Raw genomic sequence first — 20,865 nt, 5'->3', positions numbered from 1 at the left:
CTCACTATCCTATGAAACACACAAAACTCAGAACTGGAAAGAAGCAATATAAGAGATTGGTTTTCAAAAGGGTATGTATGTTATAGCAAAAATAACAGGGCTGGCCCATTCATTAGGCCAACTGAAGAAGTTGCCTCAAGCATCAGATTAAAGGGGGGTTGTCAATCTCTGCCTACTTGCCTCTTGCTGTCTTCCTGGATTGGAAAATGAATAGAAGATAGGGAGGAAGAGGAAATATGGATTGAGCTTACCACCCACACTCTAGCCTTACTCCAGTCGTCATAAAAGTACCGTAAGACACTCCAATGCTGGTGGTAAGGCCTAAGCACCTGTGCTGGGGCCAACACCAGTCAACGCTAAGAAGATGCATTGTGATCACCAAGGCTTTTTGGGGCAGGGGGAGGGTGGAACTGGGGGGAGGGAGGATTGTGCCTGGGAGGGGGGCAGAGACAGCAGCAGAGGCTGCTGCCAAATCCAAAACCCTATCCTGAGCTGTGGAGACACAGGGCTTCCTGGGCTTGACATGGGGGAAGGAACTACTGTTCCCTTACCCTGAGGAGACCTCTGGGAGCTTGTCTGGCCCCACAGGATACAGCAGCAGCCATTCCAGTGCCGCTGTCCTCCTGGGCACCAGGGAAGCATAGGAGTTGGCCCTTAATGTAGCAGAAGCTTTTGTGAACTAGAACCTATGGGATGCCTGAAGTATTGACTTCTTTGTAATTTATCTTATAAGTTGATCTTTGCTTGCATTTATTTAAGTGCTTAGTTTTAAAAAGTTGCCATATGTAAAAATTAACTATGACAAATATTTTGCCAACAAATTGTTTTACAAGGAAGTGGTGAGGAAAGCTGAGGCTCCAAATTAAAATATCAGCCTAGTGGGGAAGTCCTAAGAAAGCAAATATGTTTTGAACTGTTCCTGAGGCGGAGGTGGGGGCATGCTAACAATTATCTGGAGCACATGAATGTCAAAGAAAATGGGCAAAAGTTATGAGGCAACAAGCTGTAATCCCTGGTGTAACTTAAAAAGATTGGTGTCAGAGTTTGGCATTTTTCTGGAAGGACCAGAAAGAGAATGAAAGACAACAGCTAAACAAGAGCAAGAAAGCAGAAGCAGTGGAGAGCCAGTAGTAGAATTTTTCTTGCCTGAAAACAGCTGGAGAAAGAAAGGAAGCCCTTTCAATATGAATGCATTTCATTGTTCTAAGGGTGGTGGGTTAGTGGGGTTTTTTTCTATTTTGATAAATTTATACCCCGCATTATCTCCCTGAAGGACATTCAAAGTGGCTAAATTTCCTCCCATAATGTTGGTTTCAGAAAATGTGTCTTCTAAAAACTTGCATTAAGAATAATTCTGTGTTGACAGGTCTGGCACTTCTCGTCCTTTCACACCCATTGTTCACAGATGCTTTGTTTATTTTTCCCATGCTTTTCTATACCGAGGGATGTGGATTGTTTTTGGTTAAAAATGCATAAAACCACAAAAACATAATATTTTGGTGTTGAGGTGTCCAGAAATTAAAATTAATTACTTTTCCAGTTAGAAAAAAATACTTTATTTAATGTATTTGATATTATATTTATAATCAAGGAAATTAAGTATCAATTGATATTAATAATTAACGGATTATTATTAACTGATTGATTGTATTAATAAATCAATAATTGGTGATTAATGACTAATGATTAATTAATAATATTTATTAAATTAATAAATTGATAATGAAGCAATAAGTAATTAATGATTAATCATTTATCAATTAATTATTGGTTTAATTGAAATTAATTATTGATTAATAATTGTTAATAAATCTGATTGTGTTAATTATCAATTATTGATTTACTAAGTGTTATTGATTATTGATTTATTAATTATAATCAATTAATTTGTTAGTTAATTGTTAATTTTAACTAATCAATTGTTAATTGTTAACAATTAATCTAGTTAAGTAATTAATCTAATTCATTAATTAAAACCCCTTGGAATAAAGCACATAGCACCACCATTTGCTTTTTTGATCAAGAAATCATGGGGGAAAGACCCCCCCCACAAAGACTTCCCTCCATCATTAACATCAGTGAAGCCTTGGAAGGAGTCACAGCAGCTCTCTTAGTTCTTCGGGCTTCACTCTCTGAGTGGGGGACAGGAGGGGCGCCCGGCCCTTTAAGAACAACACGCTTGAGCGCTCCCTGAGCACGTGACCAGCAGGGAGGCAGGGCCAGGAAGAATGTGAGCAGGGACTGCCAAGAGGGGCCTGCGTCACGTGACGTCCCTGACTGAGGAAGGAAGAGGAGAGAGAGAGCAACTGCGGGAGGGGCGCTCTGGCACAGCGTCTCGTTCTCCCGGAGGCTCGCAGCCCTCAGCCTGACAGTGCTGGCGCGCGCCGCTGCAGGACAGCCAGCACGAGACCGACGGCGACCTGCCTACTTGTCTCGCACCGCAGCTTGGAACGTCCCAGGTACGTCAGTACGTCACACACACCAAGCGCACCGCTGACTCCGCCCCTTTTTCTCCCTTGCGTGATTGGATAGGGTCTGTAGAGCTTTGGTCCGTTGTCTTGGCCCATAGGGGGCGCGCCTGCCTGCTGGGGGAGGAGAAATATCATCTTGCCATGGAGAGCTTCATGCCTGTTGCCAAGGAGAGCTCCATCCTCTTCTTGGCCTGGGCTAAAGGCCAGGGACAAGGCCAGGCTCACCACTCATTAAAATAGGAGTTCAAAGGCTGCTCCCCCAAACCTTTGCAGTCATTCCAGGGTACCCAGATGGCTGAACTGGAGAGCATCGCGTGCAGTTGGAAACGGCCAGGCCAGGCAAAAGGCTGAGATTGGGTTCACACCAGGGACGTGTGGTGGGTGGGGAGGCAGGTGAGGCAGAGCCTCCCTGCCATATTCCTTTGAAAGGTGCCACTGCTGCCTCCGTGTGAGGTGTGCAAGCGCATACAACCCACGCGCTATGCTATGTGGCAGCAGTGGTGCCTTTCAAAGGACTATGGTGGGGAAGCTCTGCCTCACCTGCCTCCCCACCCACCACATGTCCCTGGTTCACACGTGACCTACAGCATGCCAATTACTAGAGAAGACTGGGAAATGTGACATTTGGATTTGGGGGCCACTCCACCCAGGCTTCCCGCTGCTGCAATTTCCTTCTGCAAACTGGGCAAGGGTGCCTGCAAAGTTCTTTTAAGAAAAAAAAAATCCTTCAGAAGCTTTTCACAACCCGCCAAAAACCAGCTCATGACCCACAAGTAGGTCCTGACCCACAGTTTGGGAAACTATGTGCTAGGGCAGTGTTTCTCAACTAGTGGTACAGGTGCCACCAGTGGTACTTGAGGTGGTGGTGGTGTCTGGGACACCTGCCACCCGGAAACGAGACCAGGAACACGACGCAACAAACAACCGTAGGAGGCTCAGTTGGGCGGGCAGAGCTCCAAAGCATGCTTTTCCACACTTGAAAAGGTCCTCCCATCCACCCTGAGCCTCTTATTGGTGTTTGTTGTGTCACATATGGCCTTCCAACCCAGGAGCAACTAACTGGCAGTGATGTCATTGCCAGTTACTTCCAGTAGTACTTCAAATAGGTGAACCATATGAAGTGGTACAGTGGAGAACAAAAGATGAGAAACACTGAGCTAGGGTTTTCTTACATGTGAAGCTGCCGTATCCTGAGTCGGGTCACTGGTCTATCAGGGTCACTGGTCGGCTGCAGTTCTCTAAGATTTCACAAACAAGGGTCTTTCCCAGTCCTGTCTGGAAATGCCAGGCCTTCAACCTAGGACCTTCTGCATGCAAAGCAAGTGTCCTACCACTCAGTTATGGCTCTCCCTTTGGGAAGCTGAAAAGCAAAACAGGTTCGGAGGGACCAAATTTTGTCTTTCGTGCATAAGTTAATGGAGCAGTGGTACTTTGCAGTGGGAGAAAATCATTTTCAAAGAGGACACTTGCTGATCTTTTCTCCATTATTATTATTATTATTATTATTATTATTATTATTATTATTATTAAGAAGAAGAAGAGGAATATTTATATATTGCTTTTCAACAAAAATGTTCACAAAATGGGTTACAGACAAAATAAAAAAACTAAATGGATCTCTGTTCCAAAAGGGCTCACAATCGAAAACAATATTAGGGCTGGGAGATTGTTCCTCAGCAGAAGACACCAGTGCAGCAACATTCATACCTTTCTTTATGTTTTCCAGGAGTGGACCCTGACAAGATCTGGCTCCTGTTAAACCCTGGAGAAGAGGCAGAATGTGGTGTTGAGCATATGGTGTAACTGATAATGCAGATCTAATAACTCAGTTTCAGGAGTTCTCAATTACTTGATTTTAATTCTTGCCTTTGTGACTCTCACAAGTGCCTTGTCTTTTCATTGCCTTTCCACTGAACCTTGTTGCCACCAATGATGCCAACTCCTTCCAAGCATGCACAGGACCTTCTGCTAACCTTTGCCTTGTGTGTTGCCTCTTCCTGGGCAGATGACCTTCCAGTATTTCCATACCATGACTATTGCATCCTTGGGGCTGGACCCTCAGGCTTGCAGATGGCCTATTTCCTTCAGCGTGCAGGCCGGGACTATGTGGTCTTTGAACGTGGCCATGCACCAGGCGGTTTCTTTGCCTTGTATCCCCGCCATCGCAAATTAATTAGCATCAACAAGCGTTATACGGGCAAATCTAACAGTGAATTCAACCTTCGCCATGACTGGAACTCGCTACTTAGCCATGATAGCCGGCTGCTGTTCCGGCACTATTCCCGTGACTTCTTTCCTGATGCCGATGCCATGGTGCATTACCTAGGAGACTTTGCTTCTTTACTCAACCTTCAGGTGCACTATAACACATCCATCATCCACGTGATGCTGGAAAAGGACACCAAGGCATGGAATGGCCATTACTTCATCCTTGTTGACCAGAATGCTCAGTACTATAAGTGCAGGTAATTAATAAAGAAACCCACCAAGACTGTTAGAAAAGTGCCTGTAGGTACAGCAAGCTGCAAGATGCTGTGCCCTGCCAACAGGAAGATACGGCGCCATCAATCAGCTGGGAACAGGGCAGTAGCCAGTGATGTCTGCCACCATCAACAGCTCCCAGTCAGGAGTGGAGGCAGAGTTTGAGCAGGGCTAATGTCAGTTCATTAAAACAACCAGAAGTGCGAAGGAGGAAAGATGGGGAGGGCCAATAAGAAGTTATGGAGGAAAGAGGAAGGAAGACAAGAGAGAAAAAACAAAGAGGGATGGGGAGAGTATGAAGAGAGAGGGAACCCTAAATTGGGGAAGGAAGAACAGGAGAAAATGGAGGACCAGTGGAAGGGGCAGGAAGGTGGTGCAGCCAGGGAGCTAAGATGGCCAGAGGAAGTAACCAAGGACAGGAAGCCAACAATCTTATTGTTTGGCTGAGGGCTGGCCTAGAGGTGACTGGGAACAGAGTCTAGGTCAGCCTAACTCCAACCCAGAGACCCTTCCTTCACCAGCAGACTTTGTGGACCCTCCCCCGAGCAGCCTTAACCTCTGGTAGGGAACACCAGAAGAGCATCCACATAGCCTGAATGAGTGATAGGTGAGAACCTGAGGACTGCATCAGGACCAGGAGGTGAACTAGCCTCCTAAGCAAACATTAGAAACACCTGCTTTTTTAGTTGGAATGTTTGTTTTGTTCATAAAACACTACAATTCTGAGCTTTGCTATGTCCCATCATGCTTCCTGTCCCTCTCATGGCATTCCAAAACTCCTTTTCAGTCAAATGTGGGCTCTTGTTTTCCCAGCATTCACACATTCCACTGATAAGTGCCAAGGGTGAAACTCCTGTGAACTACTGAAAACTAGTGTTGGAACTGCAATCTTGCTGTATCCGGAATCATAGCTTGATTAATTTTTAGTTGTCTGTATCCATATTTGGAACTCAGATTGTACTTGCATGATCCCAGCATATAGCATTCAATAGCATTTGAAATTGAGGTGAATCTTTTTGATTTGCATGTTTGCTAAGCCTGATAAAATTCCTTGTCATTTGTTGCAGTGTTCTTTTAGTAGCCACGGGTACATGGGTTCCCCATAAAGTGAATTTCCCTGGTTCTGAATACGTTGAGGGCTACGAGTCTGTGTCTATTGATCCTGAAGATTTTGTTGGCCAGTCTGTATTGATTCTGGGCCGTGGAAACTCTGCCTTTGAGACTGCAGAAAACATTTTGGGTGTCACCAATTTCATACACATGATCAGCCGCTCCCGAGTTCGCCTCTCTTGGGCCACCCACTATGTTGGAGATCTGAGGTAAGAACCTGTGTTAATATGTCCTTAAGTACTAAGTATGTGCAGGTCATTGTTCAAGTAAATGTAAAAGGCAAAAGTAGAAGGCCACCACCATTGCAGAGCTCTGAACTGCATCTGGATGTTTTTGTATTTCCAACTCTTCTTTCCTTAGAGCTATTAACAATGGCCTCCTGGACACATATCAGCTGAAATCTCTGGATGGACTCCTGGAAGGTGACTTAGAAGACTTGGTTCTCGTAAAGGATAAAAAGGGGAAACTGCACACCACTCTCCGCTTCTATCTGGAGAATAGCAACAGCAGTGAAGCAGAATCTGTCCTCCTCCCGCAGGATGAACTGGACAACTTTGCAGCGAGGGCACCATATGACCGCGCCATTCGCTGCCTGGGTTGGAAATTTGACTTCTCCATCTTCAACAAGTAAGCTAGAAGAGGGTGCCTGGGTGAGGGAAAGAGAAAGAACATACCAGAATAGTCAAAAAAGATCTCAGCCTAAGTAAAATGGAGTTGGATTTAGACATAGACTGTGACCATCCCAGCCCCTCACACTATTGTCCTGCCTCTGTAGAAAACTGGTTCCCGTATGAGCAGTGAAATGGAGAGGAAAAAATACCATGTAGTGTATTTAGTCTTTGTGTTATACATAAAAATCAGTCACCCTGAGATATGTCTGTTAGTTGGGACTTGTTCTGGGAATGAACTCATTTAATTCACAGTTTGCTCATTCCTTGACTCATTCATTTAATCCAATTTGGGGGTGATTCACTCCCTGCTTTATGCCCTTTTCCCCATATAATATACCCATGCCCTTTTTCTTAGTCTAGCACCCCCACCCATTTGCTGCTACAGGTATCCTCTGCTTTCTGACAGTTCATTTTTCAATATTCTGCTCTTTCAACACATTTCAGTTATACCTGGAAGTCATTCATTCAACACATGCTCCACTCTTTCAGCCTCTCTCTACTGGTCTAAAGGCTAAAATTGCCCTGACCCAATGTAGATTTGCATACGACATAGTGATTCAAACTGTTTCCGTGTGTATGTCAGAGAGAGTGCACGCACCAGCTTTAGCTCTGGGTCTATTCCCATTCCTAAAGGCATTAATGAGAGTCCATTTGCAGAAATTTGCAAGATAAAAAGGTATTTGCAATTTGCTATCTAAAAAAGCATTGGAAGCAGCATTTGTATACTAAAAAGACTGGGTTTCGCTTTTCAGCCATTTCCACTTTTCACCACAGCTTCTGTCCCTAACCTGTCAAATGTATGGGGTATGACTGAACTCTTATAAATTACCTCCCCCTTTATCAGTTCCTGCTTGGGGCCTGAAACAGAGATCAAGAGACCATTCCTGTGGCCTTTGTTTAACCCATTTTTGCTTAGCAGGTGTACATTTTTTATCCCTGTTGCATATATGCAACACTGGGCAGAAATGACTTAACAGTAGTTCTAAAGCTAGAAGGGAGTATGAGAACCACATATGGTAGTCCTGGTATCACCATGTGTCTTTGGGCAGCTGTTGGGACCCCAGCAGACCCATTTCTGATGCTGGGCTTCACCCCTGTCCTAGGGATATTAGGCCTGTGTCTAGGATACTGCGTCAGGGTGGGGGCATTGTGGGTTTTTAAAAAATGGCATCTATTCACACAGCTGTGCCACCATGCCTCCAATATGAGCCCCACCCACAAACTTTTTTTTAATTATTTTCCAAAATAAAAACAAACAACAAATATAAACAAACACATAACACACACAAACTCAATACACAACACACACAAAAAACACAAACGTGTGCAGGCAATCATATATCAATATATCTAATCAATCAATACATATCTTCTAATCTTGTTCTACTTTAACCTCTTAATATCATTTATCTATCATATCCTGTATAATATATCATGTATACAATGTATTCATCTAAATGCCCTATCTTATACATCTACAACTTCATTTTCAACCAAGCATAAAATGGTCTCCATTGCTCTATCTGTCGGTTTACGCTGTTCATCCAAAATCTCTGTAAGCCTATCCATTTCTGCCGCATTCATTATTTTCTCTATTAATTCATCTTTTGTTGGAATTTTAATATCTTTCCAGTATCTAGCATATAAAATCCTTGCAGCAGTTAATATAAATCTAATTTTTTGTTCACAAGCAGTGCTTTATTCATATTTTTGATGTGCGTTTCTTGTGTACAAGTTATATCCATATTTAACTTTTGCAATTGAAGGAAGACTTTCTTTCGTTTTTGAGGTGAATTTAAGCCATTTATGTTGACAGAGTAAATACTCCATCCTCCCTTAACCATCATGTTTCTTTTTACTATTCACCTTCTCTTTTTGTCTTCTTCTTGTTGCTATCAGTGAATGCCTCCTTGTCCCTCTAGTTTCTTCCTTCTCTGATTCCTCAGTTGTCTCTGAATCATCTGATTTCTTTTCTTCCAGCTCCATTTCTACACTTTCCTCATTTTCTTCATTTCTCATCTCACCTTTCATCACTGTACTCAAGAAATTTTCTGCTTTCATTGTTGAATTTATAGTATTATATCTCTGTGACTGAAATTGAAAAAACATACCTTCTGGGAGAAGCCATCTATATGGTATTTGCTTTCTTCTTAAAAATTTTGCTAGCTCTTCATATTATTTTCTCTTCTTTCTCACTCTCCATGGGACATGTCTCAGAATTTTCACTTTGCTACCCTCCACCATCCATTCCTTTTCCTGTGAGATCTTCAATATTTTATCTCTGTAAAAAGTTTTGATGAATTTCACATGGATTTCTCTTGGTCATTTTCTTAGATAAAAAGTGCTCACTCTTCTTGCCGAATCCAGATCCATGAATATCTCCTCTGTTGGCATGTCAATCCACTCTGATATTAAATTACCAATCAGACATTGTGTATCTTCCCCTTTCTGTTCTGGTACATTTTGTATTCTCACCACTCGAGCTGCACTCTCCATCTGAATTTCCATTAAAGTTGCCTCTCCATGATATTGGTTTTGTTCTATCTCCAGTATTCTAGATTGATCTTTTGTTGTCTTTTTTTTCTAATTTTCTAATCTTTTGTGTATTCTCATCTGCTTGGCCTTTAACAGCTTTCAGTTGCACACTAAGATCATTTAGTTGTGTAGTTAAAACATCCAGACTAGCTTGAACCTGCAGAAATTGATTTGTGTGCTGCTGTCCGATCACCACTAATTTTTCTATATTGTCTTGTATTGTCTGCTTCAGTTCCTCTTGTGTTAGTTTTCCCAAGTTTGACTCCAGGGCAGGAAAGCCCCTAACTTTCGCTCCTTTTCCTGTCATCCTTTTTCTTCCTTCTTATATCTTCTTTCCTGTAAAACTCAAATATCTGTTATCACATATATCACTATCAATTACCCATACATCACATCACATCATCAAAAAATCAACTGTTCACTAAAAAACCAACACAAGGAAATTTTAAGTCAAATAAACCTTTGCCTTGCAATATTTTTAATGCCACTAGATATCCTCGGTGTACCCTCCTTACTTCACTTGTCAAGTCCTGTTCTTATCCTTGCAATGTCTTTTTAAATCCACTAGATGTCCCCGACGTTCTATTCTTCTTATTCTATTGTTTTGATTCTATTGCTTATGTCTGTTGCTATATCAACTGCATTCCATTCCAGGAGATAGTCTGAGGAATTGAAAACAATGAAACCACTTTTGCAAAACAAAGAAATGCAGATCTCCATCCCTCTCCACAGGCACTCCAAGATCTCCACAGGAAAAAGAAACTTTCAAAGCAAAGTTCACATTCCAAAACTATTAATTTGTAATCCAACGAGTTTTAGATTTGTAAAGTTAGAGTTATACTCTCATATTTCCATAACAAGCTCGGCAGGTCTCCTCTAAAGCTTCTTCTCACACAAGCAAACAAATGAGCAGAGAAAGCCTCTTCCTCTTCCCAGAGGGGGAAAACCTGCCCCTCCTTCCCTCGGACAAAAGCTTAATCAGGCAGTCAATTAATCAATCAATGCCAGACACACACAGCGGAACATGACTCATTTAGTTCTTCCAACATCCTTCCCTGCTTGGGGCCTTCAGCTTAGTTTCAATGAATCCTCACCAACACCAACATTGATGGCTGGGTTCCCTTGGAGAAAAAACAGCCCCTGGCTGGGCCCTTCCTCTCTGAAACCGTACACCATCTGTAGGATCGAATCTCTCCTGATCAGAGATCCTTGGATCTCCTCAAACCCACGGTTTTTTGGGATGAAATAGCATGCTTTCCCAAGAGCTTTCAAGAGCTCAGAAAAGCACAGCCATTCAGTTGCCTCTCCCCACCCACAAACTTTAGGAGGTCTACCCACATAGATGGGAACCAACTGGAGAGCATATTGCCAAGGGCTTCTAAAACTTGCAACCAGCCCCGACATGTCAGTGCTCTGTAATGCAGCCCAATGTTTATGAAGGTTGGGATGTTGATGCTGTGCACGGTGCCCACATTGTCTCTGCCAGTAGCTTTCTAGCACTAGTTGGAGAGGAGTCATATAGTTATCACAGCACAATGCTGTCTATTCAAAGTGCAGTGTTGTGGTACCCATGTTTTCAGCTCTGCCCCATAGTAGTGAGCATATTCCTGATCTAGCACTGGTAATACTTAAATAGCACAGGCCACCAAGTGAGTGCTAAATTGCTAGTTTGGCTGAATATTGAAATGGGGAATGATAGGTTCCCTGGCTCTTCTCTGTTACATCTCAGCATAAGCATATGAGTGTGATTCTCTCAGGTGTTGAAAGGTAGTTTGAATTCAGAAAGCTCAGCAATCATAACTCCTCTGATAATACATACAGAAGGTAATATCCTTGCAGCCTATGCTGATTCCAGAATGTGACCAATTCATAGATTGCCATCATGGTGTAGAAGCCACTTTCACATGGTTTGGTCCCTACTACACTAATAACATCTGTAAAGACGGCTTCTTCCTATCTCAGCATTGCTGGCAAAGGGATCACCTCTCTAATGACCAGCTTATTACATCCAATCCATTCTATGGATCCAATCTAGCTAGACTCCACTTTCCAGGTCTTGACTTTTTGCTGATTTTTTTTTAACGTGTGCAGGTCCATTGGGTTGATGAAAGGCAAAGGCAATAAGAAGAAATATCCTTTGATCAAGCCCAGCTATGAAGCCAAAGCCACTCGGGGTCTTTTTGTTCTGGGCACTGCAAGCCACTCTGTGGATTTCAGGAAATCTGCTGGAGGCTTCATTCATGGGTTCCGATATACAGGTGAGCTCAGAAGTATGATGCGGACAGGAAGCAAAAGAGAGCAGGCCTAGCAGTGACAGTCAGTGGAGCATTAACAGCTTGCATGTGCTGAAACCAGCTGTCGTACGTGCAGCAGCAGTGGCCAGGTTCTTTTCCTGGGAAATTTCCCAGTAGTGACTCAATTAACCAGACACTTCCCCACCATTATTAGTTGATCTAATAAGTAGACATTATAATAACTGCAGAGTTCCTGTCATGTCTGTTGTCTGTCTCCTTGCATTGTAATGACTAGTGTTTTTCAATGTTTGTCCTCCTCTGTACCGATTCACATGGTTCACTTATTTTAAGTACCACCAGAAATAACTGTTGATGACATAATCACCAGTTACTTCTGGGTTGGGATGCCAGATGTGACACGAAAAACACCAGTAAGAGGCTCAGGGTGGATGGGAGGGTATGGAAAAGCATGCTTTAGAGCTCTGCCTACCAAGCTGAGCCTCCTACCGCTGTTTATTGTGTTGCGTTCCTGCTCTCGTTGCCAAGCAGCAGATGTCCAGAGGTTCTACTAGTACCACCAGACACCACCTCAAGCACCACCGGTGGTATCTGTACCACTGGATGAGAAACACTGATATAGACAACACTGTCATAGACAACACTGTCATCTCAATATTTCTCTCTCTTTTGTGTCTGTTAGGACTGTCTGGTCCTGTGCCTATAGCCTTAAGAGCTCTAGGGAGTCAGGAGCAGGTACCAGCAGCACCACCCACATTTCTCTTCTAACTCCAGTAGATATGGAACTATCCCAGATACCTGCTTTATTATTTGGCTTTTAACTCTCCTGATGCTGCTTTTCAGTGGTCTTGCTACGCAATCAGATTTCTTAACTCGCAACATATTTTAAAACAATCTGCATCATTCTTTCCTTCTTTCCTCATGCAGCTCGTGCAGTTCATCGCTTATTGGAAGCCCGCCATCATGACGTTCCCTGGCCAAGCTCAGTCTACCCCATTATGCAGTTAACGAATGCCATTGTCAAGCGAGTGAATGAGGCATCGGGGCTCTACCAGATGTTCAGTGTGCTAGCAGATGTCATTTTGCTGAACGAGTGAGTGAGTAATTGTCCCCTAGCTCCTCCTCCTCTACTGGTGCAACTGAGAATCCCTTCTTTGCCTAGGGACCCCCAGGTCTTTCCAATGGCAAGAAATGGATGAGTAATGTTGTAAATGTGCCTTGATTTATCTTCAAATATCATCTGTATAGCTGGAGCCCTTGTTGGTTGCTTCTGGTGCATTCTTATCTAATGCAAGATGAAATTCTTAAATAGAAGTTCCTTAACTGTAGGAAATCGTATAAATCCTGCCCCTTGTACCAAGGAAAGAATGACTCTCACCTGATGTGGGATTTATGCAATTGCCTATAAAGATATTAATGCCATGAGGCATTATCATCTTGTGTGAAGCTGTTCTGGCCTGCAGCCATGGAAGAGTCTCATAGGTGCAGTGATGGAGCACCATTCTGTGAAAAAAGCCAGGCTCCCCTAGCTTAGCTAGGCTGCCAATAGCAGGACAGTTTCTGTTACATTTGGGATCTGTAGCCTTAGGAAAATACTCTGGTTCCTCAAGTTACAGGCATCCGAGTTAATGGACCACTGCACTGGCATTTTTGCACAGGTGTAGTATGTCGTTCAGTGGTGCTTTCATAAAGGCACAATAGCAGTGGGCTGGCAAGAACCAGATGTTTCAACTCGAGTGTATTTCAGTATAAATACAGAGTCCTAGAACGTAACCTTTGTTTAAATATACAGTATGGTGGAGATCATTTCATAACTTCTTATCTGTATAAGGATACACTATTAAGACTGTTCCTTGAGAAATGTATGGTTAATTGGTTGACTGTGCCTAGGAATGCCATGGAATTTGAGTATCTGGAGGAATATCCAATTGGGGTCCTGCAGGACCTAGAATGGCGCACAGGGAGAAAAGTCCAGAATGGGCTCTTTGTCGTCCTGATGGAGTATGGGAAGAACTTTTCTGGGGCTGACAAGGACGTCTTCTATTATAATCGTGCAGTTGGTGAAGCACAGCATGCATGGCAGTCCAACTTCTTGCATCCTGTCATTTATTACTACAAACACCTCCCCACTGGTAAGTGAAGTCATTCTTGCTTCCTCCCCTAATTACTGCTTTTTGCCATTGTTCCTGTATGATCATCAGAAAAAGTTCGACACCGTGAGTGTTCTGTTGAATGCAGTTTGGGTCTCTGAGGGTGTAATCCACAAGACTGATGGACAGGTCAGGAGGGTATCCTTTAATCTGCTAAAGCTAGTAGTCCTTTAACCACTGACTTCAGTGTGGCCTGTACTGCCTAATGGCATTCAAGGACAGAGTACAGTATCACTGCTGAGAAGAGACATGGCACCCTTGTTTCTGACAGGTCATACATTAAGAGAGTAAGTATCTCTTTTTTTCTTATCTCTGATGCAGTGTTCAATTCAGTACAGGAAGGTAGTTTGTTCAGCCATTCCTGTTGCTGTCGATTGCTGTCCTTTGGGGTTTGGGAATCTGGGGTTTGTCTTTTAGGGTTTGAGGGTTTGGGAATCTGGGGATAAAGTTTGCAAGAAGTCAGCAGTAGTGACAAAACCTCTCTAACAAAATAAACAAAAAGAGGAAGTCCCAGCTAGACACAGGTTATGATAAGAAAATATATATAAATTGGTCTATACCAGGGGTGTCAAACATAAGGCCTGAGGGCCGGATGCAGCCCGTGGAAGCTTTTTGTCCTGCCCTCAGGCTCTCAGCTGCTGAGCAGTGCTGAGGTGTTACTGCTAAAAGGGCAGCCCCCAGGAAAATTGGGCTCTCCCATATTTTGAAATATGATAAAGATTTGCATGTTTCCTCTTCTGTCATTTGAAGTTAATGAATTCCTAAGTGAGAAAAGTGCTAATTTTTGGTTATGAGTTGTTTAATGACATCACTTCCTGCCTAACGACATCACTGCTGGCCTTCAGCAGGCATCATGAATGCCATTCGGCCCTTGGTATAAAATGAGTTTGACACCCCTGGTCTATACTTCTGCCCTCTCTCAAGGCCTTGGAGAAGGTGACAAGATGTAAATTATTCTATTCTATTTCCCCTCTCCCTTAAATTAAAATGCCTGACACTGTTTTCTGGGAGATGCACAGATTAGAGCTTTGGCAAGTGTCCAGAGGAAAGCGGAATATGCCTCCATTCATTCTCTCTCTCTCTCTCTCTCTCTCTCTCTCTCTCTCTCTCTCTCTCTCTCTCTCTCTCTCTCTCTCTGGGCAGTGGGAGAACGCCTTTATCCTCCTTAGCCCAAGCTCAACCAGCTATTTTGTAGGAACTGGCAAATGTAATGTGAGACCTGCACCTTCCCTCCTCCTGCAGGACATTTGGGTCTCCAGACCTTGATAGGTCTCTGCTACTGAGGCAATGGATCTGCATTTTTCAGCATTGAGTGCCTCCTGCATTGTCAGTGCTGCTGCAATTGTCCCCAATAATATCTACTCTTGGGAGGTTGTTGCCTTATCTTAGCCAGTAAGGATATTTTTGTTAAAAGGTAGGTTGTGGTCAGCCAATGGGTTGCCAGTGAACATTCAGGAAAGGACACTTCCTAATTGTAGAGAGCTGGAATTGGTCAAGTACATCCCTTTAGCTTCCTATCTATCCTTCCCCCTTTTTCCCTTCTCAATCAGGATTTATCTGGGATATATTTTCTCTTTCGTTCCTCTGATTTCTCTTGCAACAGAGCAGGAAATGAGGCTTTGTCCACCAGACTGGCCCCTGCCCCGCCCAGATGCCATCCATCACATTGTGGAGGATTTCCTGACAGACTGGACTGCTCCAAATGCCCACATCCTCCCACTGAGACGCTTTCTGGAGAACTGCCTGGGAACAGATCTTCGAAGATTCTATGCAGGTAAACTAGGGGGATGTGGAGACCAATAGGACTGGGAACAAAGGCAAGGAAGCAGGCCCATGAACAACTGTGTTCCCTTTTGACTTGAGAATGTTAACCCTTCTCTTATCCATCATCTTATCTTTTGAAATGAAGCACAGTTCAGGGGCTAGACCGATATTGCATCCAACAGCCTCAAAATAGCTTAGTATTTCTTTTGCTATGAATATGCAAAGCTGTAATATGCAAAGGATGCCCTGGGACTTTCCGCATGCAAAGTCTGTATGCATACTGTGATATCACACCTTTCCACCATTAAAAAAATGGCAGCCACCAAGCCCAATAGAGTACAATAAAAACACAACCAGACTATAAAACAACCATAACAGAAGGGCAGTCTAAAAACCCCAATGTTGTAGGTACATGGAGGCAAAGAAAGAAAGAGGTAAACAGCAATACACAAAAAGCTTATTAGAATTTTTAAATCTCTTTGTTTCACTCCTAGGCAGCAATCCCTCCCTTAACTAGGAGCCGCAGCATGGGGGAAAAAATGATGGAGGTGATGATCACTTCCACATTCTTTCATGTGCTCAGTGGGAAGAGAGGGTTCGCTTGCCTCAGAGTGAAGCTGTTCTAAGTGCCTGGGGAGAGAATGATTGATGGATTGTCTGTTGGCTGCCCTTTCCCACATTAATGAGGCTATTGTTAAACGACTTGTTTCCCTGCGTTGAAAGGGCCCTTCTCATCACTTTGAGATAAAAACCACGGGTGAAAAATTTGTGGATAATTAGATTATACCTGTATAACCTTCCAATATGTAGTATTTTCAACCTAGAAATTGAACTACATACAGTGACTGAATAACACTTTCCTTACATGCGAAACAGAGTTCCTCCAGATCACTGGCATATGGAGGGGGGCGGGTCAACAAGTGCAAGTGCTCCCAGGCAGCATGGCTGGGGGGTGCCGCCCTGAGGGCCGCTTGCACCTGCTGCTCCCTGTCCAGAGGTGTTCTGAGGGCTGTAGAGGCTGCACACGGCCTCCCCGATCCTCAGAATGCCTTCTAAGGTCTTCTGGGGGCCTTAAAACATCACTTCTACTTTTCCCCAAAAAACTTAAAGTTTCACTTTAAAGGCTTCCAGAGACCTTAGAAGGCCTCCTGAGGGCCAGGGAGGTCGCGTCCAGAGGTCACGCAACCATTGGGAGGGGCGGCACTTCCAGGCTCGCCCTGAGGTGGCACAGTGGCCAGCATCACCACTGCTCCTCAGGACTCTTGTTCTCCATGTCAAACTAGAAAATTATTTATTGTAAAAACTTTACATTATGCTAACTTAGAGCGTTTATCTCTTTTCCTCTCCTGTAGAATCTTGCTTCCTTTTTGCCCTGACTCGCCGGAAGTTGCCTCCCTTCTGTCAGCAGGGATACATGAGGATGCAGGGGCTGGTGGGTAATGAGAGACTTAGGCGTCATGGAGTAGAAGCAGGGCTGCATGAGGACTATACTGCTGTGGACTCCCCAAATGAGCAGGAGGGCAGCAGTATACAATCACATGACCAACTGGTGGAGGATCACATGATGCCTAATCACCAACTGCAGCAGCTCATGAGCACCAAGGATGAACTTTAGCCTTCTTCCAACTGTATCGGACTCCTCAAGGGTTGAGGTCATGCTGCAGAGAGGGGCTCCAAGTTCATTACATTCAGCTGAGTCTCTACTCACTCCTTTAGGGGACCATGATTTGCCAAAGACATACATCAGTCTGGTGTTAATTTAAGAAAAACAGAATGTCTGAAAGGATAAGTGACGGCTGAAACTGGATCATGCAGAATTACTCCTTTGCTCCTGTTTGCTATTGCCTGCTGATAGTGTTGCATTTCTATAAATGGACTGGTTTGTTGTTTGTCACAAGGGAGAGAAAGGGGAGACGCAGATGACTTGGCATGTACTATTATTCTTGACTGCATGTTCTGTGGCAATCCATGTGATGAGTAATTGGTCATGAATGCTACATGTACTGTGTTCTTGCATATACTTGCAGGTTTGTACGTGCATGAGTTTACAAGGAATTGGTGGAATTGGCTGGATGAAAGACTGAAGCAGGGGTCTCCAAACATTTTGGCCAGAGGGCCGCATCAAATATCTGGCACGGTGTTAAGGGCCAGAAAAAATATTTAAATATAAAATTTATATAAATAAATTAGGGATGGAACTCAGATGAGTGAATAAATGAATGAATGGGCTCATTCATTCCAACTCTCTGGCCCTTAGAACACCCTCCAGATGCAACCAGAGCACAGTACCAGTCATGTTCAGCCAAGTGGGCCAGAGGCTTTCAGGGGACAAGAGGCTGGCCGCAGGCCGGATTGAGGCTGGCCGCAGGCCACATCTGGCCCCTGGGCCAGGGTTTGGAGACCCATGGATTAAAGGGATGGTGCTGTTAACATCTAAAGCAGGGGAATATTACCCACTGTCTCCAGGAGGGGACGGCACCACCAGAATGAACAGCTATGCATGGGTCCCTTCATGCTGAGTTGCCAAAACACACTACTTCCTTAGAGATTAGTTTGTCCTGTGGAACTGGTATTCTTGTGTGCCAGCTTATCTTCTCAGGAGGAATGATCCTGTATCCTTAAGCAAAATTTCTTCGCACTGTGCCCCTTTAGAAAGCTACTTTAATTCAGTTCAGTCAAGATGAAATTGTACTTCCTGTTGGAAAATTTATTTTTGTTTTTTAATATCCCTATTTTGTATGTTAGGTAGGAAAACTTATCTGCACTTTATTGAACCCCTACCTCCAGCGAACACACTTCCCTCACTCCCTGCACTACAGGAACAGCAAAGTGGAAAGAGCCCAGGCTCTTGTCTCTTACCTATATCTCCATCCTCTGGAAGGAATGGGTATTCTATATCCTCTGTAATCTCTGCCCTTGGGCTTTCTAAATAACAGCCAGATCTCTGGTTTACTAGGCAAAGCCAGAGTTCCCAAAAGGATGGTTCGAAAACCCTTTCTTCAAAAGGTTCTTGCTGCTGCTTCACAGACATGAGGTAGTGGTAAACACCAAGGTAGCCAAGTTTGCCGATGACACCCAACTCTTCAGCACGTAAAAACCAAAGCAGATTGTGAAGTGCTTCAGAATGATAAATTGGGTGAAAGGCCAACAAAATGGCAAATATGATTCAGTGTTAATCCGTGTGCTGTAAAGTGAGCCACATCAGGACAAAAATTTTCTGAATTTGAATGTCAGAATGTCATTCTCTGAATGTCAGCTGCAGGAGACCAACAGGAGATCAACAGTGGGAGAGAAGTATGCATTTCTGTCCTGCTTGTGGACTTCTGAGAGGCAGCTGGTAGGCCACTGTGGGAAAGGATGCTGTATTAGGTGGGTCTTTAGCCTGATCCAGCAGGGTTGCTCTGATGTTCTTATGATACCTTTGCCAGACCAAGATCTACTTGAGTGCCACAGTGTTCCATTGCTTTGTCAGTGTCTCTCACACTCTGAGAGCTCCATGGTTGACTGAGCAGTTGCTCTTTGAAAAACAAAATAATGTTCTTATTTCAGTACAGTATTTTTTAGAACTTTATTTTAAGGTACCTGTTGTCAGGATGAAGTGGATAACCATTGTAATGTTATTTTGCAAATATTTTTTGTACGGTTGCATTCTCAGTGAACTTTAAAAAATGCTTTCAGGTTCAACAGAAGCAGCAGTGTCTTTCTTTGCTGAGCTATAGAATGGGAAGATTGATTCAAAATCTATATAATGGTTGGGGGAGTGCATCAATATTAACTATTTCCTCCCTGAGCACAGGTATCTTTGTTCAACAGTGAGAGCTTTACAGAAAAGACATCATGTCTTTGATAGTGTAGAGGGATTGCCCCACCCTCTACTGGCCTCAGGGTGGGATTTTGCAAGGGAAAGCCTGGCCTTTTTGCTACCAGAGTTAAGGGTCTGCATCATCCTCACTTGCTGATTTCTTGGGTTCCAAGGCAGGAATGGTGGTGAGCCCCTTGTTGGTCATAAGCCATCTGTTTGCTGCTGCACACAGTTGGGGAGGATAGAGAGGGCAGCATAATGATAGTTACTCTGGGGACTACTGCACAGCAGGTGCCAGCAATGATACTGAGGACATATGGTTAGATGGCTGGGCGGCAGTAGGAATGCTGTGCCACATGCAAGCCCAGTGATCGGCACATGCAGTGCTCCATCTGACTGGTCAATGTTTTCCAGCCAGGTTTGCCTATTTGTGGTGCAGTAATATATGACATGTCCCATAAGGTGTTCTTTGTATGTCACCTGCTGTGCAGAGTGGTTAGAGAGCAGCCCAGTGAACTGGCCAGTGCTGCAAAAGGTGAGTGTGATGTTGGTTATAACAAGCCCCCTGTCTGGGCTTGAATCTACCTTGCCTGACTCCCATCTTGAATGTTTGTGTGGTAGATTATCGACAGGGTCTCTGCTAAGACTTTGGACTGACAATCAGCCTGAAGAAAACACAGGTCATGGTTCAGGATTTGGACTCACCTCCCTGCATTGCAATCTCTGTGCATGAGCTGGAGGTTGTCCATGACTTTGTGTACCTTGGCTCAACGATCTCCGACACTCTCTGGATACATGCGCTGCCTCCGACGCATCCTTGGTATCACCTGGCAGGACAAAGTTCCAAACAACAGTCTGGAATGAGCTGGAATCCCCAGCGTGTATACACTGCTGAATCAGAGACACCTGCGTTGGCTTGGTCGTGTCATGAGAATGGGCGATGGTCGGATCCCAAAGGATCTCCTCTATGGAGAACTTGTGCAGGGAAAGCACCCTGTGGGTAGACCGCAGCTGCGCTACAAGGATATCTGCAAGAGGGATCTGAAAGCCTTAGGAATGAACCTCAACAGATGGGGAAACCTTGGCCTCTGAGCGGCCCACTTGGAGGCAGGCTGTGCAGCATGGCCTTTCCCAGTTTGAAGAGACACTTGGCCAACAGTCTGAGGCAAAGTGGCAAAGAAGGAAGGCCCATAGCCAGAGAGACAGGCCAGGGACACACTACACTTGCTCCCAGTGTGGAAGGGATTGTCACTCCCGAATCGGCCTTTTCAGCCACACTAGACGCTGTGCCAGAACCACCATTCAGAGAACGATACCATAGTCTTTTGAGACTGAAGGTTGCCAACAACAACAGTGGGATCCACCTAGGTTTACCAGACTTTTAAAAAAAGGAATCTAGAAAGAAATAATATTTATATGTAATAACCTAAAAAATCACCCTCAAACATTTTGTCTCCCTATATTTACACATGCTTGCAAACTGCAGGGGCTGAGCTCCTAGCAGGGTAATTAGGAGCTACAGTATCTGATTTTTGAATAGGGCTTGAGGCAATTAGTTATCTGATCTTTCCATCACCCTTTGGCGACCCACCAAAAATCAAGCTGTGGACCACCAGTGGGTTCTGACCC

At 44.0% G+C, this 20,865-nt stretch overlaps 1 protein-coding gene across 2 annotated transcripts; it reads left to right on the top strand.

The window, feature by feature from the left end:
• The first annotated feature begins 2,291 nt into the window (after window positions 1-2,291).
• Window positions 2,292-19,123, top strand: FOXRED2 (FAD dependent oxidoreductase domain containing 2). Of its 2 annotated transcripts, XM_066634339.1 has the most exons (9): window positions 2,292-2,459; window positions 4,198-4,936; window positions 6,020-6,271; window positions 6,423-6,689; window positions 11,360-11,526; window positions 12,448-12,613; window positions 13,411-13,652; window positions 15,274-15,444; window positions 16,787-19,123. In XM_066634339.1, exons 2-9 carry the CDS (start codon window positions 4,401-4,403, stop codon window positions 17,047-17,049), a joined length of 2,064 nt encoding a protein of 687 aa, XP_066490436.1. In that variant the 5' UTR covers window positions 2,292-2,459; window positions 4,198-4,400; the 3' UTR covers window positions 17,050-19,123. The 2 variants fall into 2 exon arrangements, with proteins under 2 accessions (XP_066490436.1, XP_066490437.1); XM_066634340.1 differs by lacking the exons at window positions 15,274-15,444; window positions 16,787-19,123 and adding an exon at window positions 14,814-14,917.
• Window positions 19,124-20,865: the final 1,742 nt, after the last annotated feature.

Source organism: Tiliqua scincoides, chromosome 7 (assembly GCF_035046505.1).
Source record: "Tiliqua scincoides isolate rTilSci1 chromosome 7, rTilSci1.hap2, whole genome shotgun sequence".
In the NCBI taxonomy this organism is placed as follows: Eukaryota; Metazoa; Chordata; class Lepidosauria; order Squamata; family Scincidae; genus Tiliqua; species Tiliqua scincoides.
This window is presented reverse-complemented; position numbering and strand designations above follow the sequence as displayed.

What these genes read in the sequence shown, in the direction of transcription:
- FOXRED2 (XM_066634339.1), top strand. Translation starts at nt 4,401, where the DNA reads ATGATGCCAACTCCTTCCAAGCATGCACAGGACCTTCTGCTAACCTTT. An exon ending in GCTCAGTACTATAAGTGCAG is followed by an intron (nt 4,937 to 6,019) that starts GTAATTAATAAA and finishes CATTTGTTGCAG; the next exon opens with TGTTCTTTTAGTAGCCACGG. An exon ending in GATGTCATTTTGCTGAACGA is followed by an intron (nt 12,614 to 13,410) that starts GTGAGTGAGTAA and finishes GACTGTGCCTAG; the next exon opens with GAATGCCATGGAATTTGAGT.